The sequence below is a fragment of the Rhopalosiphum maidis genome, chromosome 1, assembly GCF_003676215.2.
Source record: "Rhopalosiphum maidis isolate BTI-1 chromosome 1, ASM367621v3, whole genome shotgun sequence".
NCBI lineage: Eukaryota > Metazoa > Arthropoda > Insecta > Hemiptera > Aphididae > Rhopalosiphum > Rhopalosiphum maidis.
In genome coordinates, this window is record NC_040877.1 from 52,998,185 (window position 1) to 53,015,306 (window position 17,122).

The window sequence follows — 17,122 nt, forward strand, 5'->3', positions numbered from 1 at the left end:
TAAGTGTGGTGTGAAGTGAAGTATCTACGTGTAAGCGCGTCAGTGTGTATATATGCGAGAGAATGTTGATTTGGCGGAATTCGGTAGCGCGAGAATAGTAATGATAATAATATGTAATATAACGAGACGCGTGTATAGGTATACATAATAACGTATATAAAAACTCACCTGAAACAGAAAACTCTTCCCGCCTTGTGATTATATATATTTGCGAAAATGACCATTGTCCCTTTTGTTGTGCACTGTGCATTTCTTTTATTATTTTTTTTCCTCTGCTTGCGTGTCCATCCTATTATGCACTGACGATGGTACTTGACATCCGAGACGACGACTGTGATGACTACGTGTGAGGGCATCGAAATAATAATAATACTGAATAATAATAGAGGGATTTTGCAAACATATTATTTTTACCTCGCTTCGGACCCACCCCGAGGGTTGTCGCCGCCACCAATTTTACTCGCAATCGGTCAAATTTCTCTTTTCGTCTCGTAATAACAATAATAATATAATACAACCGAATCGCGTGAAAACGACTACTACTGCTGCTGCCGCGTCGTATATGTCTTCAGCGTCGTAAAAATTAATTCGCGTGTACAATAAGTAATTCGAGACGCGTTCTTCGTCCAGATTAAAATAAAACCGTGTTATTGATATTTTGTCAGATAGAATATTGTACATGTATATTATATGGACATCTGGTTATGGTTTCGAAAACTGGTTAGGATCTCAATAATTCTTGATACGATCTCGTTTGTATTAGGTCTTTAATCTTTACCTTTATATTTTTCACACAGCCGTCAATTTCTCGCTCGCCTCTAAAAGTCCAAACCTAACCTAACCGTTGGAACCGTAATAAATCGTATCTGCACGTAGGAATAATTTGTTGAATGTATTTGAAAGGACGTTTTAGTTTTTGGTTAGTATTTATATTATGTAACTGCGTAACTTTGAAATGTTGTAATAATATTTTAACGGTTTTAACTTTTAATTAAAATACAAAATATTAGTTGATATTTTTCATAACTATATGCGGAAAACAACAGAAAGTTCAACAATATAAGAATCACATACTTTGAAAATATACTTAAACGCTAAGGAATCCATAAAAATATTATTCGATATTAGCTATACGTATTTCACTCTATCCGTTCCGTTTCGATATTGTGTGCATGTTGTCTGCGTTCGAGCAAAAACTAGTATAGTAGGTAGATGACATTTAGATACTAAGTATACATTTTTTTAGTTCGTTTCCGTTTAGTCGGTTTGAGTCTGTTCCAAATTAATGCGTGACAACCTCAATATCGTGTATATGGCTATACTATAATGTTATAGCAGTATCCTTAATTTATGTATCTATACATTAAATTTTGAAAATTCCAAGAAACTTGCCGAATTTCCAAAGTCGCTCTTCAAAAATTGTAATATTATTCCGATGTGCATTGTTATAACACGTTTTTTTTTTTTTTGTTTCTTGTGCTCTATATCAGCAGCATGACCGCCATCACACCATGCTGGCCAATCCGTACGACCCGTCTAGGGACCTGAGCCCGAACCTGCCGACCACGTCGTGCCGCGGCCAGGATCTGACCAACGTGTTCGGCGTCGTCGGCGTGGTCGGCGGCGGCAGTGGCGTGCACGGACAGTGTTGCACGTTCAAGTCCGAGTTCGACGACGACTGCGCCACCTCCGACTGCTGCAGCAAAGTGTCTCCGCCGCCGCCGCCGCCTCCGATTTCCGTCTTGGGACGTGACGATTACCGCGGCGGTCCGCTGCAAGCCGTCCCGTGCAAACAGGAACTCGACACTGGCCACGGTCTGGGATCGTCGCCCGCCGGACACCATCACAATCACCAGCTACTACACCACCATCATCACCATCATCTGGGCGATGGCTACGGGTCGCCGCCGGAACCGTCATCGTCACCACCGCCACCGGGTCACATGACGTCTTACGGCGGCGGCGGCGCTTACGAGTCGTCGCCACCCGCCGCCGACATGATGGTCCGGCCGAAACGGGAAAAGGCCGAGGTGAACCTGTGCGACGGGTGCGGTTTGAAAATCCTCGACCGTTACTATCTGTTCGCGGTGGACAAGAGATGGCACGCCACGTGTCTACAGTGTTCCCAGTGCGCTCGGACCCTGGCCACCGAAATCAAATGTTTTTACCGGGACGGAAACATATACTGCAAAGCCGATTACCAAAGGTGAGTCTCAGGTTTTATTTAAGTATATATGCATAATTTCATGGTACCTATGTCGACCGCAGCGATGGGAAAACCATAATCAAAATAGTTATTTCACAATGTTCGTACTTCAAATACAAAATACGCAATTTCATAATAGTTGAAATACTTATACATTTATAATACTGCCGTTGCAGTCTCTTAAAAATCGTGTATATTACAGCTGATTGGTAACATTAAATAGCAATAGATGATAATCTATATTTATTTTAAATGCATTTTTACCTTTATTCTATTTTATAGATATTTAATTTTGTTAATTTCTATTCTACGTCTCTCAAAGTCACGAATTTTAAAAAAAGATTTTCCTATTTCGGTTGTTCATCGACTGTCATTGCAACTATCCGTGCTAAAACGTTAAACAATTATATATATATACATGCATAATGATAAGACGTAGTTCTCGCAGCTTACAAGCCTCTCAAATTTCCAGTATAAGTCGTAACTTTTGTAGATATAACCTTCATTTTCCCGCATTGCACATTGTACATTTATGTATTAATTTTTATTTTTATATCTACCTACTCATAATAGTATAAGTAGTATTCATCATTAATGATTTTACTGTCTGAGATTATACTTTTTTCCTTATCGTAAAGTGTTCGGCGGATGGTGAACGTAATTTCGCAAATGAATCGTTAAAAGTACGTTTCATAATTTGTCGTATAAAATGATGGGTCATCCTATTATAGACGATTACAACATCTACACATATACTTACACATATATCTATGCGTGGTAATACGCTTTGTGTCCGCCTGCACTGGGTCGTGGGGGTGGCAATTATTCAACGTCTTCGGGTGCGTCCGCGATAATATAAATTAAATTAAATCGCGGACGAAAACTTCTGGAAGCAATTAAAAAATTTAAAGTCCTGCGACCGCCGCGCGCACACTGGCACCGGACCAACAGACAACCGCACAACCGTTGCACCGTATATACAATATATTTATCTCGTCCTGTGCGTCCCGAGTTATTTCGTAGATCACCTATATATATATATATATATATATATACACGTATATATTACAATATTACGCACGTGCCCTCGTCGTCGTGACCGCTCGATCTCGCGAACGTATATCTTCTTGTCGGGTCTTCCTCTCTCTCTCTCCCGGCGGTGCACGCGTGGCCACCAATGTGCACACACGCGCCACGCATTCTTCGCGCTTTTAATTAGACTTGCGGGAATAGGAGCAGAACGTATATAACATACAAACACACACACATAGATTATAATAATCATAATATAGCAGTATGCTCGTATGTTACTCGAAGCTATATGGTAAATCGTTAAATATTTTTAGACGAAAGACCGTTCTTTTGCAGTCGTTTACGTCTCGAAATGTTGAATATCCGTATCTGGTGGTCGTATTGCAATGTCGAATGTATAATTCGCTTGTATCCTACTGCGTGCAGAGGATTTCAATTTAAATTGTGCCTCATTTTTGATTTTTTTTTTTATATATAAATTGCAATCTAGGTAATTTTATATGCATGTAAATTGCGGTATCAATATTTTTTATTCATAAGTAAATTACGTCAAGGGATAATTTTTTACTTCCATTTTTCAGATTTAGAATTGTAAATACTGTTATAGTTAAAACTTAAAAGTATTGGTTTTGCCGTTTGTGTATAGAAAATGTATTATTTAAAATTAACTAGTAAAAATTGATATGTATGTATGCCGACTCATCCACAAATTCTAAACGAATAATTTATTTTTATTTGTATATTAGGTGTATACTGTATGTCTGTAATAATAAGCGTATCTTTTCTATTTTTTTTTTTTTACTTTTGTTTCCTGATTTTTGAAACTAATATTATATAATATGTATTACTTTGCATGTTTTTTTTTTAAATAACTCGGGACTTGATTGTACATATTTTTAAAAAATTTCTTGGCCACAGTTTATGCAGTTTATGACGGTCAGCTTTTTCAGGGACGAGATATATATTATGTACTCTGGGATTCGCAGTGTCGGGTGTAATATCTAATATATATATATATATATATACATTCGCAATAATAATTATTATCATTGTATTGTATCATCGGCGGCAGCGGCACTACGGTGTCGAAAATAATAATAATAATCGTCCGAGGCGATTTATCAAACAGCGGGAAACGCTCGGCACCTGCGCATGACGGGACAACTGCAGTGCACGTATACTTAAACACACACATACACACACAAATACCCATATAAATAATTTACATTTATATTGCTATTCGTTCGGGATGCGCCGCAATTAAAATATATTACTGACGGCCCGAAATTACACTGGCTGACCTGGTCTCGGGGTTTTCGCCTCGTTTTTCGCTGCGATAACGATCGCTCGAGTTTTGCGAGCACATGATATATTTTATGACGGTATTTAACGTGTGTGTTCAAGCAGTCTGATTATTTTTTAAGTACAAGTATTATATTACAATTATTAATAACGTATAGAAGACTTATACGCTCGGTGTACGCGCGCATTGTACATGATAATAATAGGTATATCATCGTATTTTAAACTGACATGCCCGAACATTATCCATAGATATCTAATGCTCGAGTCTTATTTAATTTATATACTTTTTTTTTCTAGCCCTTAATAATAATCGCTTGGTTAGTTTTCTATACACATGAATTTCATTATTTTACGAATAATAATAATAATAATTATTATTTTTTAACCAATGTTGATGATTTATTGGGTTTTGTAGAATGCACATTTCATGCATGTCTTATCATTTTCTAATGTATATTTGATATGTTTAACGTAAACATTAGGTGACACTTCGTAATTTGTAGATAAAAAGCTTTGAAAATTTAAAATAACGTCTTTGGCTTAAGATTATTATCTTGTGGCCGCGTTTTATGTCCAATAATATTAAACTCTGAAGCTCATATTTTTGCAGTATATTACATCGTGTAACGTGTATTATTTACGTGTATTGTAAAATCAATTGTAAATGCAATGTAAGGTATTGAAATACGTTAAATTTTATTCATTTTTTATACTATTTAAAATCAACCTACTACCTACTGAAGTAAACTTGTCATAATATTGAAAATGTATGACCGCGTGCGGTAAAAATTCATGAATAATAGTACATTTAAAAAAAAAAAAAATAATATTTGCATATTTTCTTTTTTTAACGCATCATAAATGTACACATGTTTTGTACGTTTTGAGAGCCTTAAATTAAAAATAATGTAATTATTATTCGCACAATTCCGTCCCGGCAGCAAAAACTACCGGTGACGGCGGCAGCGGACGGCCGAGTGACGTGTGAAATTGAAAGGTGCGCACAACTAGTTTTACTGTACAGTTACACACACACACACACACACACACACACACACACACACACACACATATAATAATATTATATTTCTTACACATGTAAATATATGTATATTATACGTGTAACCATCATACGGCGGCGCCGGGCCGTGTGAGTGTGTGTGCGGGTCGGCAAGTATGTATTGAACATAATATTATATATATATATATATATACGTAGCTGTATATATCGGTGTATTATATGAGCATATTATATTATTATTATTATTATATAGGCGAGTCGTGTAGTACGTTTACGATTTGTGCCGACGAAGAACGCGCGGCGGCCTCGTGTCGATTCGGATGTCTTAATTATCACTTTGGTGTATTGCGTCGTCAACGCGCGCGTCAAAGAATAAGGATAAAAGTCGGTTTTCATTCTTTCGTTTCCTTCTCTCTTTCGTCCGCACTATGCGTATATCTATATATAATATTTTTATATACCTCCCTGCGCAAAAGGTCACCGGTTGGGCTGGGGGCCATTGTGTATATGGTACGCCGCCGTCGCCGCCGCTGCCACATGATGGGAACGACGACGGCGACGACAGCGTGTAGGTACCTATAACATATACGCCGAGTATATACACGGTTAACCCACCTATACCTCTATATGTATATGAAATAATAAACTACGCAACGAAATCGTTACGAGACACACTGATGCACCATCATGTATGGTAAAAAAAAATTGAAAAAAAAGAGAATAACTCGGCAGAGCGAAAATCGCCCAATCATCGTACCCCGCCCCCGACCGGCTCTCCGGACAGGATCTCTCTCGCGCAACTCTTCGATCTCTTCTCGTTAGTTTCATCTCCGTCGTTTATTATACATATTATATTATTATATATACCTATACGAATCGGCCGTACAACACGATCGTGTTGTGCTCTGTGTGCGCAGCTCGCGCTCTCTTATCGGCGGTCGTATCGGATCATCGCACACTGTGCACAGACGTGACACGGACGACCTGCTGCTGCTGCTGCTGCTGCTGCTGCTACACACACACAGCCACATATTATATATTGTTATATTTGAGTACTATTGTGCACTGTGTAATTTCGTTTCGTGAATTCACCTTGTAGGCGGATTCGAATCCCTCGCAGGCGGCAGGTTAATCCGAGTTTGTATATATATATTTATAATACTGACATGTAATAACGGTGAAACCACCCTATTTTTATATATTATATATTATGTACTTTACACCGACCATATCATCCCTGAATCACGCGGTATATGCGTATGTTAAAATTGGAAAAAATAGAAGGAGTGGGATTTTTAGACTTGACAAAAAACAGCGTCCCTCGGAATTATTAAACTCAACCCAAGTAGTGGGAGGTGGGGCCAACCTGCGTATTCCGCAACAACCAATTCAAAAACGTATGATTATAATATTATACATAAGTATCCTTGCAGTTACTCGATACTGTTTATAATATGAGCCATTATAAGGTCGTTGTTACCCCCACCTGACCTTAATATTTTTTAACTGGAATTCTCATTTATATTTGCATTAAAAATATTCATGATTAATTTAATGTAGGTATATTATTACATTTTTTTAAAAATTAAATTCAAATTATTTTCTGTAGCTGTTTTGCATAGTATTTATATCATAATAATAATAAAATTGAATTTTAATATATAATTCAACATAATTTAAAATAGTCAAAAATAATGTGATAAAAAAAATAACATTTTCCATAAAAGAACATAAAAGTATCTCACTGTTAGGTGAAAAATAACTAATAAAAGATGATCTCTTATTAAAAAAAAAAGTTGTAGAGAAGTTGAGAAGTTCCGTTTCCCAAATCTACCGACTTGGTTCGTTAATAATTACTGTAGAGACGGTTATACAATTCAAATTCTTTTTTGTTCGTTATCTGAATTGATTTGATTATTAGAAATACTAAATATTAAAATAGATTAATTAATTTGGTATAATAGTATTGAAAAAAAAATGTATATTGTAATGTATAAAAAATAATTATTTTTTTATTAACCGTTATCATAATTGCTGGTACATAATATAATAAATATGCTGAATGTAGCTAAGACTTAAAATCAATATTACATGATAATAATAATATTAATAATACACGTCCGGACATATAGTAAACCTATTATTTTAGGAAGTTTTATGGCTTATGCCTCAAGGGTAGGTACTAAACATATGTGCCTACCTTTTAATAGACATTCAATACGAGTACACATTAAAAAGTAGTAGTTTTAGTTTTAACATTTTATTTGATAGGTAAAACCTACCCTTGATTTATCCAATGAACTCCATAGAGCGAGATGAACTTGAAACAATTTTCGGTTTCTCATCCATCGAATTATTTAACGGCGAGTGTTTTATTTTTTAACAAAAAATATCGAACAGTGATTATTGCTATGTTTAGGTACACAATGTACGACTTTTTTGGCCGTTTAGTTTTGTCTCCTCCGAAATCCATTTATTGTTGACCCTTCAGATATAATTTATAAACTAGTTGTATACGTAAAACTGTGTATAAAATATATAGTAAATAGTTGTCAAACGAATAACACGAAATTTCAAACTACGTGTTAGGTCTGTTGTCGTGCGCGCCCGTTGTCAACCGTGCTCCGCTTAATAAATAACGCGTTAATGCGATACGACGATATACATATTATATTTTTTGTCGTCTCCGGCTTTTTATACCAAACCCGTAAACCGTGTAAAATCTTATACTGGCCAGCACCGCGGGAGTCTCGTGTAGTGCGCGTGTAGGCTATACAAATCTAATACGTGACGTTATGCCGTTGAGCGTTGCCACGCGCGCGAAGATTATATAATCTAGGAAGGTACGAGGTATATAGTCGTTAAGAGAGATGCTGATGTTAAAAAAGTTGTCCGTGACATCGGAATTAAAAGTTTATTAAAATACCTCTTGAATGCTTAGTATTCTACGTACCATATAAATATAACATATTATGTCACATTGTTTACAGTATCTGTATTATTGTTAGTATATCTATCATCACATCTCTTATAAATATCTATTGCCTCCGCGACCCAGGACGTTCAACACAGCTATTAAACTAGACTGTTTAATCACTAATAACACCATTATACGTGCGACTTGTTACCACCAACTATTATTTTTCGTCTATGGAATTTGTCATTATAAAATTATAGAAGCTCTTGCAAAGCAAGGTGAAGTGGTTATATAGCGTGTAAAGCAGCCATGCCTTCGGTTAGGTATCTGGTTTTTTTTTTCAATTGTTAAAATGTCTTATAAATATTTTACTAAACATTAGTTGGTATTTAACCCATTCCAGATGAGTAAAGTGTTTAGTTTAAAACTTTTTTTTAAAAAAATGAAATGATGTTTAATAGTTATTCGTCGAATTAAAAGCTATCATTTTTAGAACAAGTGATGGTGATCCTTTAATGTGTTATTGTTCAAAAACATACATTCTAAGTGATTTTGTCTTCAAAGAACTTAAAACCAGATTGTGACATCGTAATTTTTCCTTAAACTGACCACCTAGGATACTTTTCCCTACTCCGTTTCAACCGTTTTTGAAGTGTACTATATGTCCAACCCCGCTCGATTCGTGATGAAGCGTAAATCGTTACGTCTATTATTCCGGCGCTGGGAGGAAAAAATGTCAAGCCGTTTAAGTGGACGTTCTCGCGTTGAGGACGCACACACACACACAATAATATTCTTTACGATATACCTACTTATTACTCGTGTTACCTGAGTTGTGTGTATAATATAAATATATATGATAAATCGTGTGTTCGCGCTACGGCAACAACAAAAAACGTATACGTAGGTACACATGCGAGTTCTCACGTGGAACGAACGGCCTTTTGGCATTATTCGCTGTTATCCCAATAATAATAATAATAATAACGATGATAATTTAATAAAAACATAACAGCCAAACGATAGAGGGCACGCATTATTGCGCATTGTGCCATTGTGTCCACTATGACTTGGCACAACCCGCGACCCTCTCACTATATAATATTATTATACGCATATAATATTATATCCTTTCTCCGTCCGACAGTCGGCTGACCGTGATCGAAGCTGATCACGTATACATTCACGATGACTATCATTGCTCGCCAGCGGTGGCGCACCGAACGTTGTTATTATTATAATTATTATATCATAATGTATTATTTATTATTTTCGGCAGTCGTTTAAATTGTCTGTTACTTTTCGTGCGATAAACTATTAAAAGTAAATATTTTAAATAATAATTGTTTAAATTATTAAAATAATTTTAATGCTACTCATCGAAAATTGTGCGCATACAATATGACGATGTCTTAATATTATTGTTATATTAATGCAGTTTAGGCAGTGTGCAGTATGTATTGCGCGGTTGAGAAAACATGTCGTCTCGAGTCGTTTACTATTTTAATAATGTAATATGTTCGAGGACTGCAGAGGTTTGGTGTTTGGTCGAAAAAAAGAAACCGAAACGACTTAGGCTTTGCGTTTGTATAATATATATGTATTCTAGCAGCGATAGTCGTGTAAAAAAACGAGAAAGGCGGCGTCTTAAAAAAATAAAAACAGGAGCAGATAAAAAACGATCGAGAGATCCTTTGAATACGGCGTCATGTGCGGCGACAAACACGTGGGTCTTATATTATGTATATGTATGTACAACACATGTAAACGGCGGCGCGTCCAGAATATTTTCTATAGCAGTGCGCGCGCGTGATTTATGGTACTTTATATTATATATAGGAATGTATGTATATATATATATATATATATTGAGAAACGCGCGAAAACGGTTCGCGTATACATCTAACATAACCTTCACACCCTCACTGCCACACCATCTCCGCCATCCCGAGAACTGCATAATACGTGTGCTAGACGCCACGATATTATATACATATACATATATATATAAGTGTATGTGATTTAACGATTTATGATCGACGGGAAGCGTACGACGTAATATTAATAATAATAGTAATAATAACACGACATGGAAACTAGTCTGGAAGAAGTTTCGGAGGCGAATTGTGTGGTCGATCCATGTATACGTCTAATATACGAGTAGTGACTACAGTAAGTCGTGTACACACACACACACACTCACACACATATATATATATCATATTATAATGGCTAGTGTCGTAGATTTTGCATGTAGCGCGATGCACCACATGTCCCTCGCTGCAGTGGCTTGCACGTGATCGCAGTTAAAACGTGCTGAGAAAGATCGCAAGACTTCGGTCACGGTTGTTTGGAGTGCACGGTGACGTGGGGTGTTACTAGCGCAATGATCATTGCGAAAAACGAATAAGCAGATCACAAATGTGCGTCGCAATGTACTACCGTAAGTCTGTAATTGAACGACAAAATAATAATAATTAAGTTATACGACGCCGCCCTCTTGTATGTATGTAGACGATTTAGAACTCTGAATATCCCGAATGACTATATTATAATAATATATTATACTCGAATCGCCCCGACTGTAATCGGACACTAGGGACGCGCAATACATAACAATGTCGTATTACGCCGCGTTATATATACTACACGCGATGGGTGTAAGGACCCCCGTCGTTGGACGCGAACGCGCCTGACACGTACAACAGTTTTTTATCGCATACTTGACAATTTTTTCGTTCAAATCTCGAACGCCGCTTACAGTCCGAAAGGTTTAAGTTATCGTCGTACGCGTAATATTATAATAATATAACGTACGATAACGTCGTAAACGCGCGTAGAAGATAGGAGAGAGAGAAGTAAAAAAAATAAATAAATAAAAAAAAAAAAAAATGAAACAATACTATAGAAGACCGCGTCCAACACGATGACACCCCGCCGAGCACTGGACTAAACCGTCTAAGTGCGCCTCTATATATTATTTTAGATACTCTTATTACGATCTTCTTATTATTATTCTCCGTATATTCTTGGAGACGATACGATCTCGGACGCGTGCCCCCGACACCGGTGTATCAGCCCGTCGTCTATTATAATAAAAAATAATAATAATAATATTTAATATAATATACGTAATCGCTCCCGCGGTGCATCCGTTTCTTGCAGGTCGGTGTATTTCTGTAGCGTCTATATTGCAGTAGTTGCAGCAGCAGCTGTAGTGTCATTTTCGTCAGTGTCTCGTCGAGCTCGTCAGCCTAGTCGACTACCATGAATATAGATATCATGATAGCTATATAATATATTATATACTTAATACTTCTATGGATGTTTAAGAAAGTCTATGTAAACTTATGCAGATAATATACGTATGACGAAGGATTATTTTTATGCTTTTATGAAGAAAACATATATCTTAATTAGCTATTTCGATTATTTATTTCACGCTATTGAGTGCGAACCGGGTATGAAAAAAATCAAAAACATAGAAACCCTTTTACTGCACATTCGTCCGTTACGGTAGTCGCTCATAATATTTTGGCCTTCCGAAATATTGTTATACGCGCGTGTATTTATTTTTATGTTACGTCTCTCTCTCTCTCTCTCTCTTCTCACTCTTAATAACTGCAGTGATGTGTGTGTGTGTGTGTGTGATATGCTCACGCATATACGTGTGAATCTCTCATTGATGTTATCTGTTACGACGGATAGTTATGTAAAGATAATGCGGCACACCCGAGCCATCGGGACGGAAGAGTGAGAACCGCGCGCTGCAGAAGTAACAAGACTTGTGCACGCATACGCATAAACACACACACACACACTCACGCACAGTAACACACTGTACACCTCTTATGACGCCGTGTGGTTTTAAAACGATTTTTCGAAACGTGTAGACGATATTATATATGTTTGTGCGAGCGATGCGCCTAATTAACACCGTAATAATAACACATACGGAACAATGCGTTTCTGTTTTGCTAGGTTAAAAAAAAAAAAAAAAAAAAAACATTTTACCGTCGTCGTTTATTATACAGCCTACCTGTTTTATTATAGTGTTTATTCGTCGTGTACGGAATGGGGCTGTACATGGTCGATGTTATAGCCGTTGATTTTTCGGACTTCACGCGTCCCGGAACTTCGCAACAGGAGACATAGCGCGCCACAGTCTAGAGAAAAGTATATACCTAATAAACATACAACGTGCGTTTTTATCTTTTAGTACCAGTCGCGCGAACACATCGCGTGTCGTGTCCCCAAAAACGGATTTCCTGCTGCCGTCGTCTTCGACTCGTATATTACAATATTATATAATTTAACGTAAAAACGTGTAAAAGTGTTCGGTTATTAAAAAAATGGAATGATAATAATAACAACAATGACAACGACCGTAATAATAGTTATTTATGTACTCTTGGGAGCAGCTGCAGTGCGCGCAAATGACGAGATCCTCGTGTATATATATATATACACACCTATCTTCTTAGTCAAACACCTATGTTGGGTATTATTAGGGTAGACTACCGCCCTTGGTTAAAATAACATGTTTATTGATCATTTTCGCGTTATACAATCACGAGACGCATCAAATTTCTAAAACCGATTTTTTCGCCCAACAACGCGCATAACGATGAAAAATCAAAAAAAAATTATCGGGACCGCTTGTATGACCTAGTACGGAACCACATCAATGTGTACGGTGTTCACTCATTTAATATTATTCACATAATATACACATTTTCGAGCTGCTGCTGTATTGTGTTGTACTACCACTACTACCTATAGTAGTTCACGGTCTCGCGAGTCAATCCGACCCGAACCGTTCCGCGGTAAACGCGACACCGCGACACAGACCGTCGGATTCGGTTTCGTATAATTTTATATAATATATAATAACGTTTCGAGGCGCGTTTCTCGGAGTCTCGAGTGGTAAATTATACACCAATGATTATGTTATACATGGTCGTCGTATAATAGCTGCTGGTAACGAAAAGTGCGGTGACACGCCGAGGCCGCGCTTTGTGCACAACGTAATAAACAATATAATCATTTATGACGTACAGGCATAGGCATAGGAGTAAAACGTCTAAAAATATTAGTGGGAATCGAGCTCTTAACAAATTTTCGATCAAATAGATCCGTTGAGAATTTTACATCTCTATCGATAAACGTAAATCAATTAAAATGTAATATTTTATACAAAACAAATTATTCCTATTTACATGTACCTAATAATTACCTCCCATAATTGACATTCAATGACAAGGTACGCTTGTTTTCAGCATATTTACATAAAATAGTTTCGTCTTTAAGGATTACATCTCTTTCGACCCACGAACAAGTTCGTTCGGGATGCTAAGGGATCGTATTAAAATACAGGGCGTGTCAGCGTTAAGCACTTTCTTCGCAAAGCCTTATGATTTACACCAACGGCTAAAATTAGATATGTCCAATAATATAAAATATTTTCATTTTTCCGGTGGAGGTTTTCCGCGCGGTTTCAATGCATATATGATATTGTAACGATGATATTGTTTTACCGGCCCGACGACGACGCGATCGGTCGTACGCGATAACCACGAGACGCGCGCGGTGCCATACCGGTTTGTACGCACGAACCAAGGTTGCTGCACCGAGTCGGCTAGTCACGACGATGCACGCGCAAAAAAAGTAAAAATCACTGCACCGTTCCATTGCGGTGTAGGTCCAATGTAATGCTATGCGCGATGCGCCTGTCTATACACAATAATAACAATAGTAACACGTTAAGCATGTATATGTATATACAATATGAAAAAAAACACAGGCGTACTGGAAAACTGGACTAATGTAGTCGACGGCGGTTGGTTTGGGGTGGGGTGGGAATTGTAGGGAGAAGAAGGGGAGATTGTTTGCAATAATCAGATGTAACCTACGACGGTGTATGGTGCTGCTGCTGTTCGACGATGAGAATCGTGGCAAAAATCGCCAACCCCCGCCGCCTATGGAATATCATAATATTATTATCGTGTACTGCCGCCAACGCCGCAGCAGGAGCAGGAGCAGGAGCAGCAGTTCGCCACTTTTACGAGATGTGTGCGATAAGTGCGCCCGCCGTCGGGTTCCATACAGTCCCGATACAATACGACACTATATGTTATAGTATAATACGTGCGTATCGCATAAATCGTTTTGAATTACGTGCGGAATGTGCCTGCGAAAAGGACACTCCTTTTTATTTTATTCTTTTTATTCACGCAATATACGTAATTGGACGTTACTGCGATATTATAAATGGTATTATAGTTGTGCGCGAGACGGCGGGCGGCGACGAGCGTATATCGGTATTTTTTCCCGCAGTTTTTGTGCCCAAATCTGGACGCGTCTGACGACGATTTCTCCGGACGAAAACATTTGCCGAATATAACGACGGTTTTTTTTTTTTTTTGTGGTTTTCGCACAAGTGGACCTGAATCCGGCGGCCGTGTCTCGCTAAACAGTAAACCGTTAAAAAAAACGAGCGCACACGCATGCCCCCGGGTGTTATTTTTTGTTCTCGTGTTCACACTCTCGTGCACGGATAATAATCATATTATTGCGTCTCCCTATATATACATATGTATTATATATATATTACGCAAATAAACAAACAAAACTGCAGAAACGGTGACGGTGGAAGTACACGCTGCACATAGTTACACATTATGTACACACACACACACACACATATATATATTATATTATGTTATAATATTAGAACGGGATAAACACTAGTGCAACAAACAACAACACGGTAAATAATAGGTACACTCACTGAACCGGTAACCGGAACACACACGCACACCGGGGGGATGTAAACCGCCGCGCCCTCAACAGGGCAGGGATGAGGGCGGTATCTCCGGTATCCCGCTGAGGTATTTTTATTATTATTTTGAGGACCCCGGGGAGAGGACTACCATCGGCGGCGTCGGCAGTAGCTGCAGCGATTACGACGGCGCGATATACGTAGGAAATATAGTATATATATATATATTATTATTATTGTATGTATATATACCTATATTATAGGTTTCTGCGCATTATTTTTCCCAACGGGCCCTTTTGTTCGACTTCGCCGTTCGACCACGCCCACACTGGAGGTGCGAAAAAGACTGCAACGGTCGCCTTCTCCCCCTACTGCAACCTCTTTTGGGCACATCAAAGACACACGCTGTGCGACCACCTTTCCATAACCGTGTTATAAATACACACGCACACGGTCATCGTATAAATAAACGTCTCCGCGTATATTTTATACTATGTATAATATTATGATGAATGGTGAACACGGAAATCAATTGTAAAAACGAGCTGCGCATTGACGTTAATGATGTTTCGACATTTTTACGGGAAGATAATGATATAATACAACACACACACACATAATATAATATGAACGTGATCAATGGTTCACTGCGGAAACACATAAAATGCTCATAAATATAATATATTATTACGTTGTCGGGACAGAACGCGCGTATGTTTTTGCTTTGGAATAATTCCGATTAAATATCTATTATATTCTTCACGCAGACGTGTACATTCGTGTGCTAATGATAACTGGGGTGAGTCGAGGGAAGAAAAAAAACCGATTGTGCACTAAACTTAAGCCTAACTGACTCATACCTACGTAGTGACATCCGCTAAAACCCACAGGGCCCTGCGCTCCAAGTCAACACATCACAGCTTTGTCCGACACTCTGCTAATCCGTGGCACGGTGAAATACGCTGACTGTTTTACACGTCGGCGTTTTCAAAAGCCTTGTCAAATCGCGCTTGTCTAACCTCAGCCCCCCCCCCCCTAGTCCAATTTGGTCTTCAAGCGATTGCGAAAACAACACGATTACTTATGATGGTCGAAGACACATTTGTTACATTTAAAAAAACAACAACATCATATTGCACTGTAATACTGAAAATATCGATTGTGTGCGTGTTCGCAGGTTGTACGGCATACGGCGGTGCGGCCGGTGCCAGGCGGCCATCTCGCCGTCGGAGCTGGTGATGCGCGCCAGGGACACGGTTTTCCACGTGCCGTGTTTCAGTTGCACCGTCTGCTTGGCGGTGCTGACCAAGGGCGATCAGTTCGGCATGCGCGACGGCGCGGTGTTTTGCCAGCACCATTACCAGCAGTTCGGGCCGCCGTCCGCGTCGCTGCAAGCTCAACAGCAACAGTCGCCGCTGCCGAGGACCATCATGCCGCCGTCGATGACGCCCGTCCAGTCGCCGTACCCGTCGTCTCGGGCGCTCGAGTCGCCCGCACCCGGTGCCGGTTCGTTCTTCAACGGCGGTCCGGCGGCGACCGGTGGCGGTGGCGCGCCCGCCGTTCCCGCGCCCGCTCAACCCCGGCAGAAGGGCCGTCCCAGGAAGCGCAAACCCAAAGACTTGGACGCCATGGCCGTCAATATGGGTGAGTAGAGTCAAATATGCAATTTACAATATTCTATATTAATATAGATGGATAGTTAATACGCAGACAGGCGCTACGAGTACTATTCGGGAATGGGCGACGGTTTTAAAATAGGTATTCGTATATAAGTTTAACGTACGCTTTGTATACTGCTGAACACAAACCACGTGTTAACATTTTCGGTATACCACCCCGCGTATTGTCACTACTTCTTAA

The 17,122-nt window shown here is 38.7% G+C and overlaps 1 protein-coding gene across 2 annotated transcripts in view; it reads left to right on the forward strand.

The window, feature by feature from the left end:
• Window positions 1–17,122, forward strand: part of LOC113548029 (protein apterous-like) — a 54,768-nt gene that overhangs the window by 16,066 nt on the left and 21,580 nt on the right. The window contains exons 3-4 of one of the 2 annotated variants that reach the window (XM_026948673.1): window positions 1,491–2,206; window positions 16,440–16,906. In XM_026948673.1, coding sequence (XP_026804474.1) covers window positions 1,491–2,206; window positions 16,440–16,906 — 1,183 coding nt within the window. The remainder of the gene's footprint in view (window positions 1–1,490; window positions 2,207–16,439; window positions 16,907–17,122) is intronic. The other variant, XM_026948674.1, reaches the window with a different exon arrangement.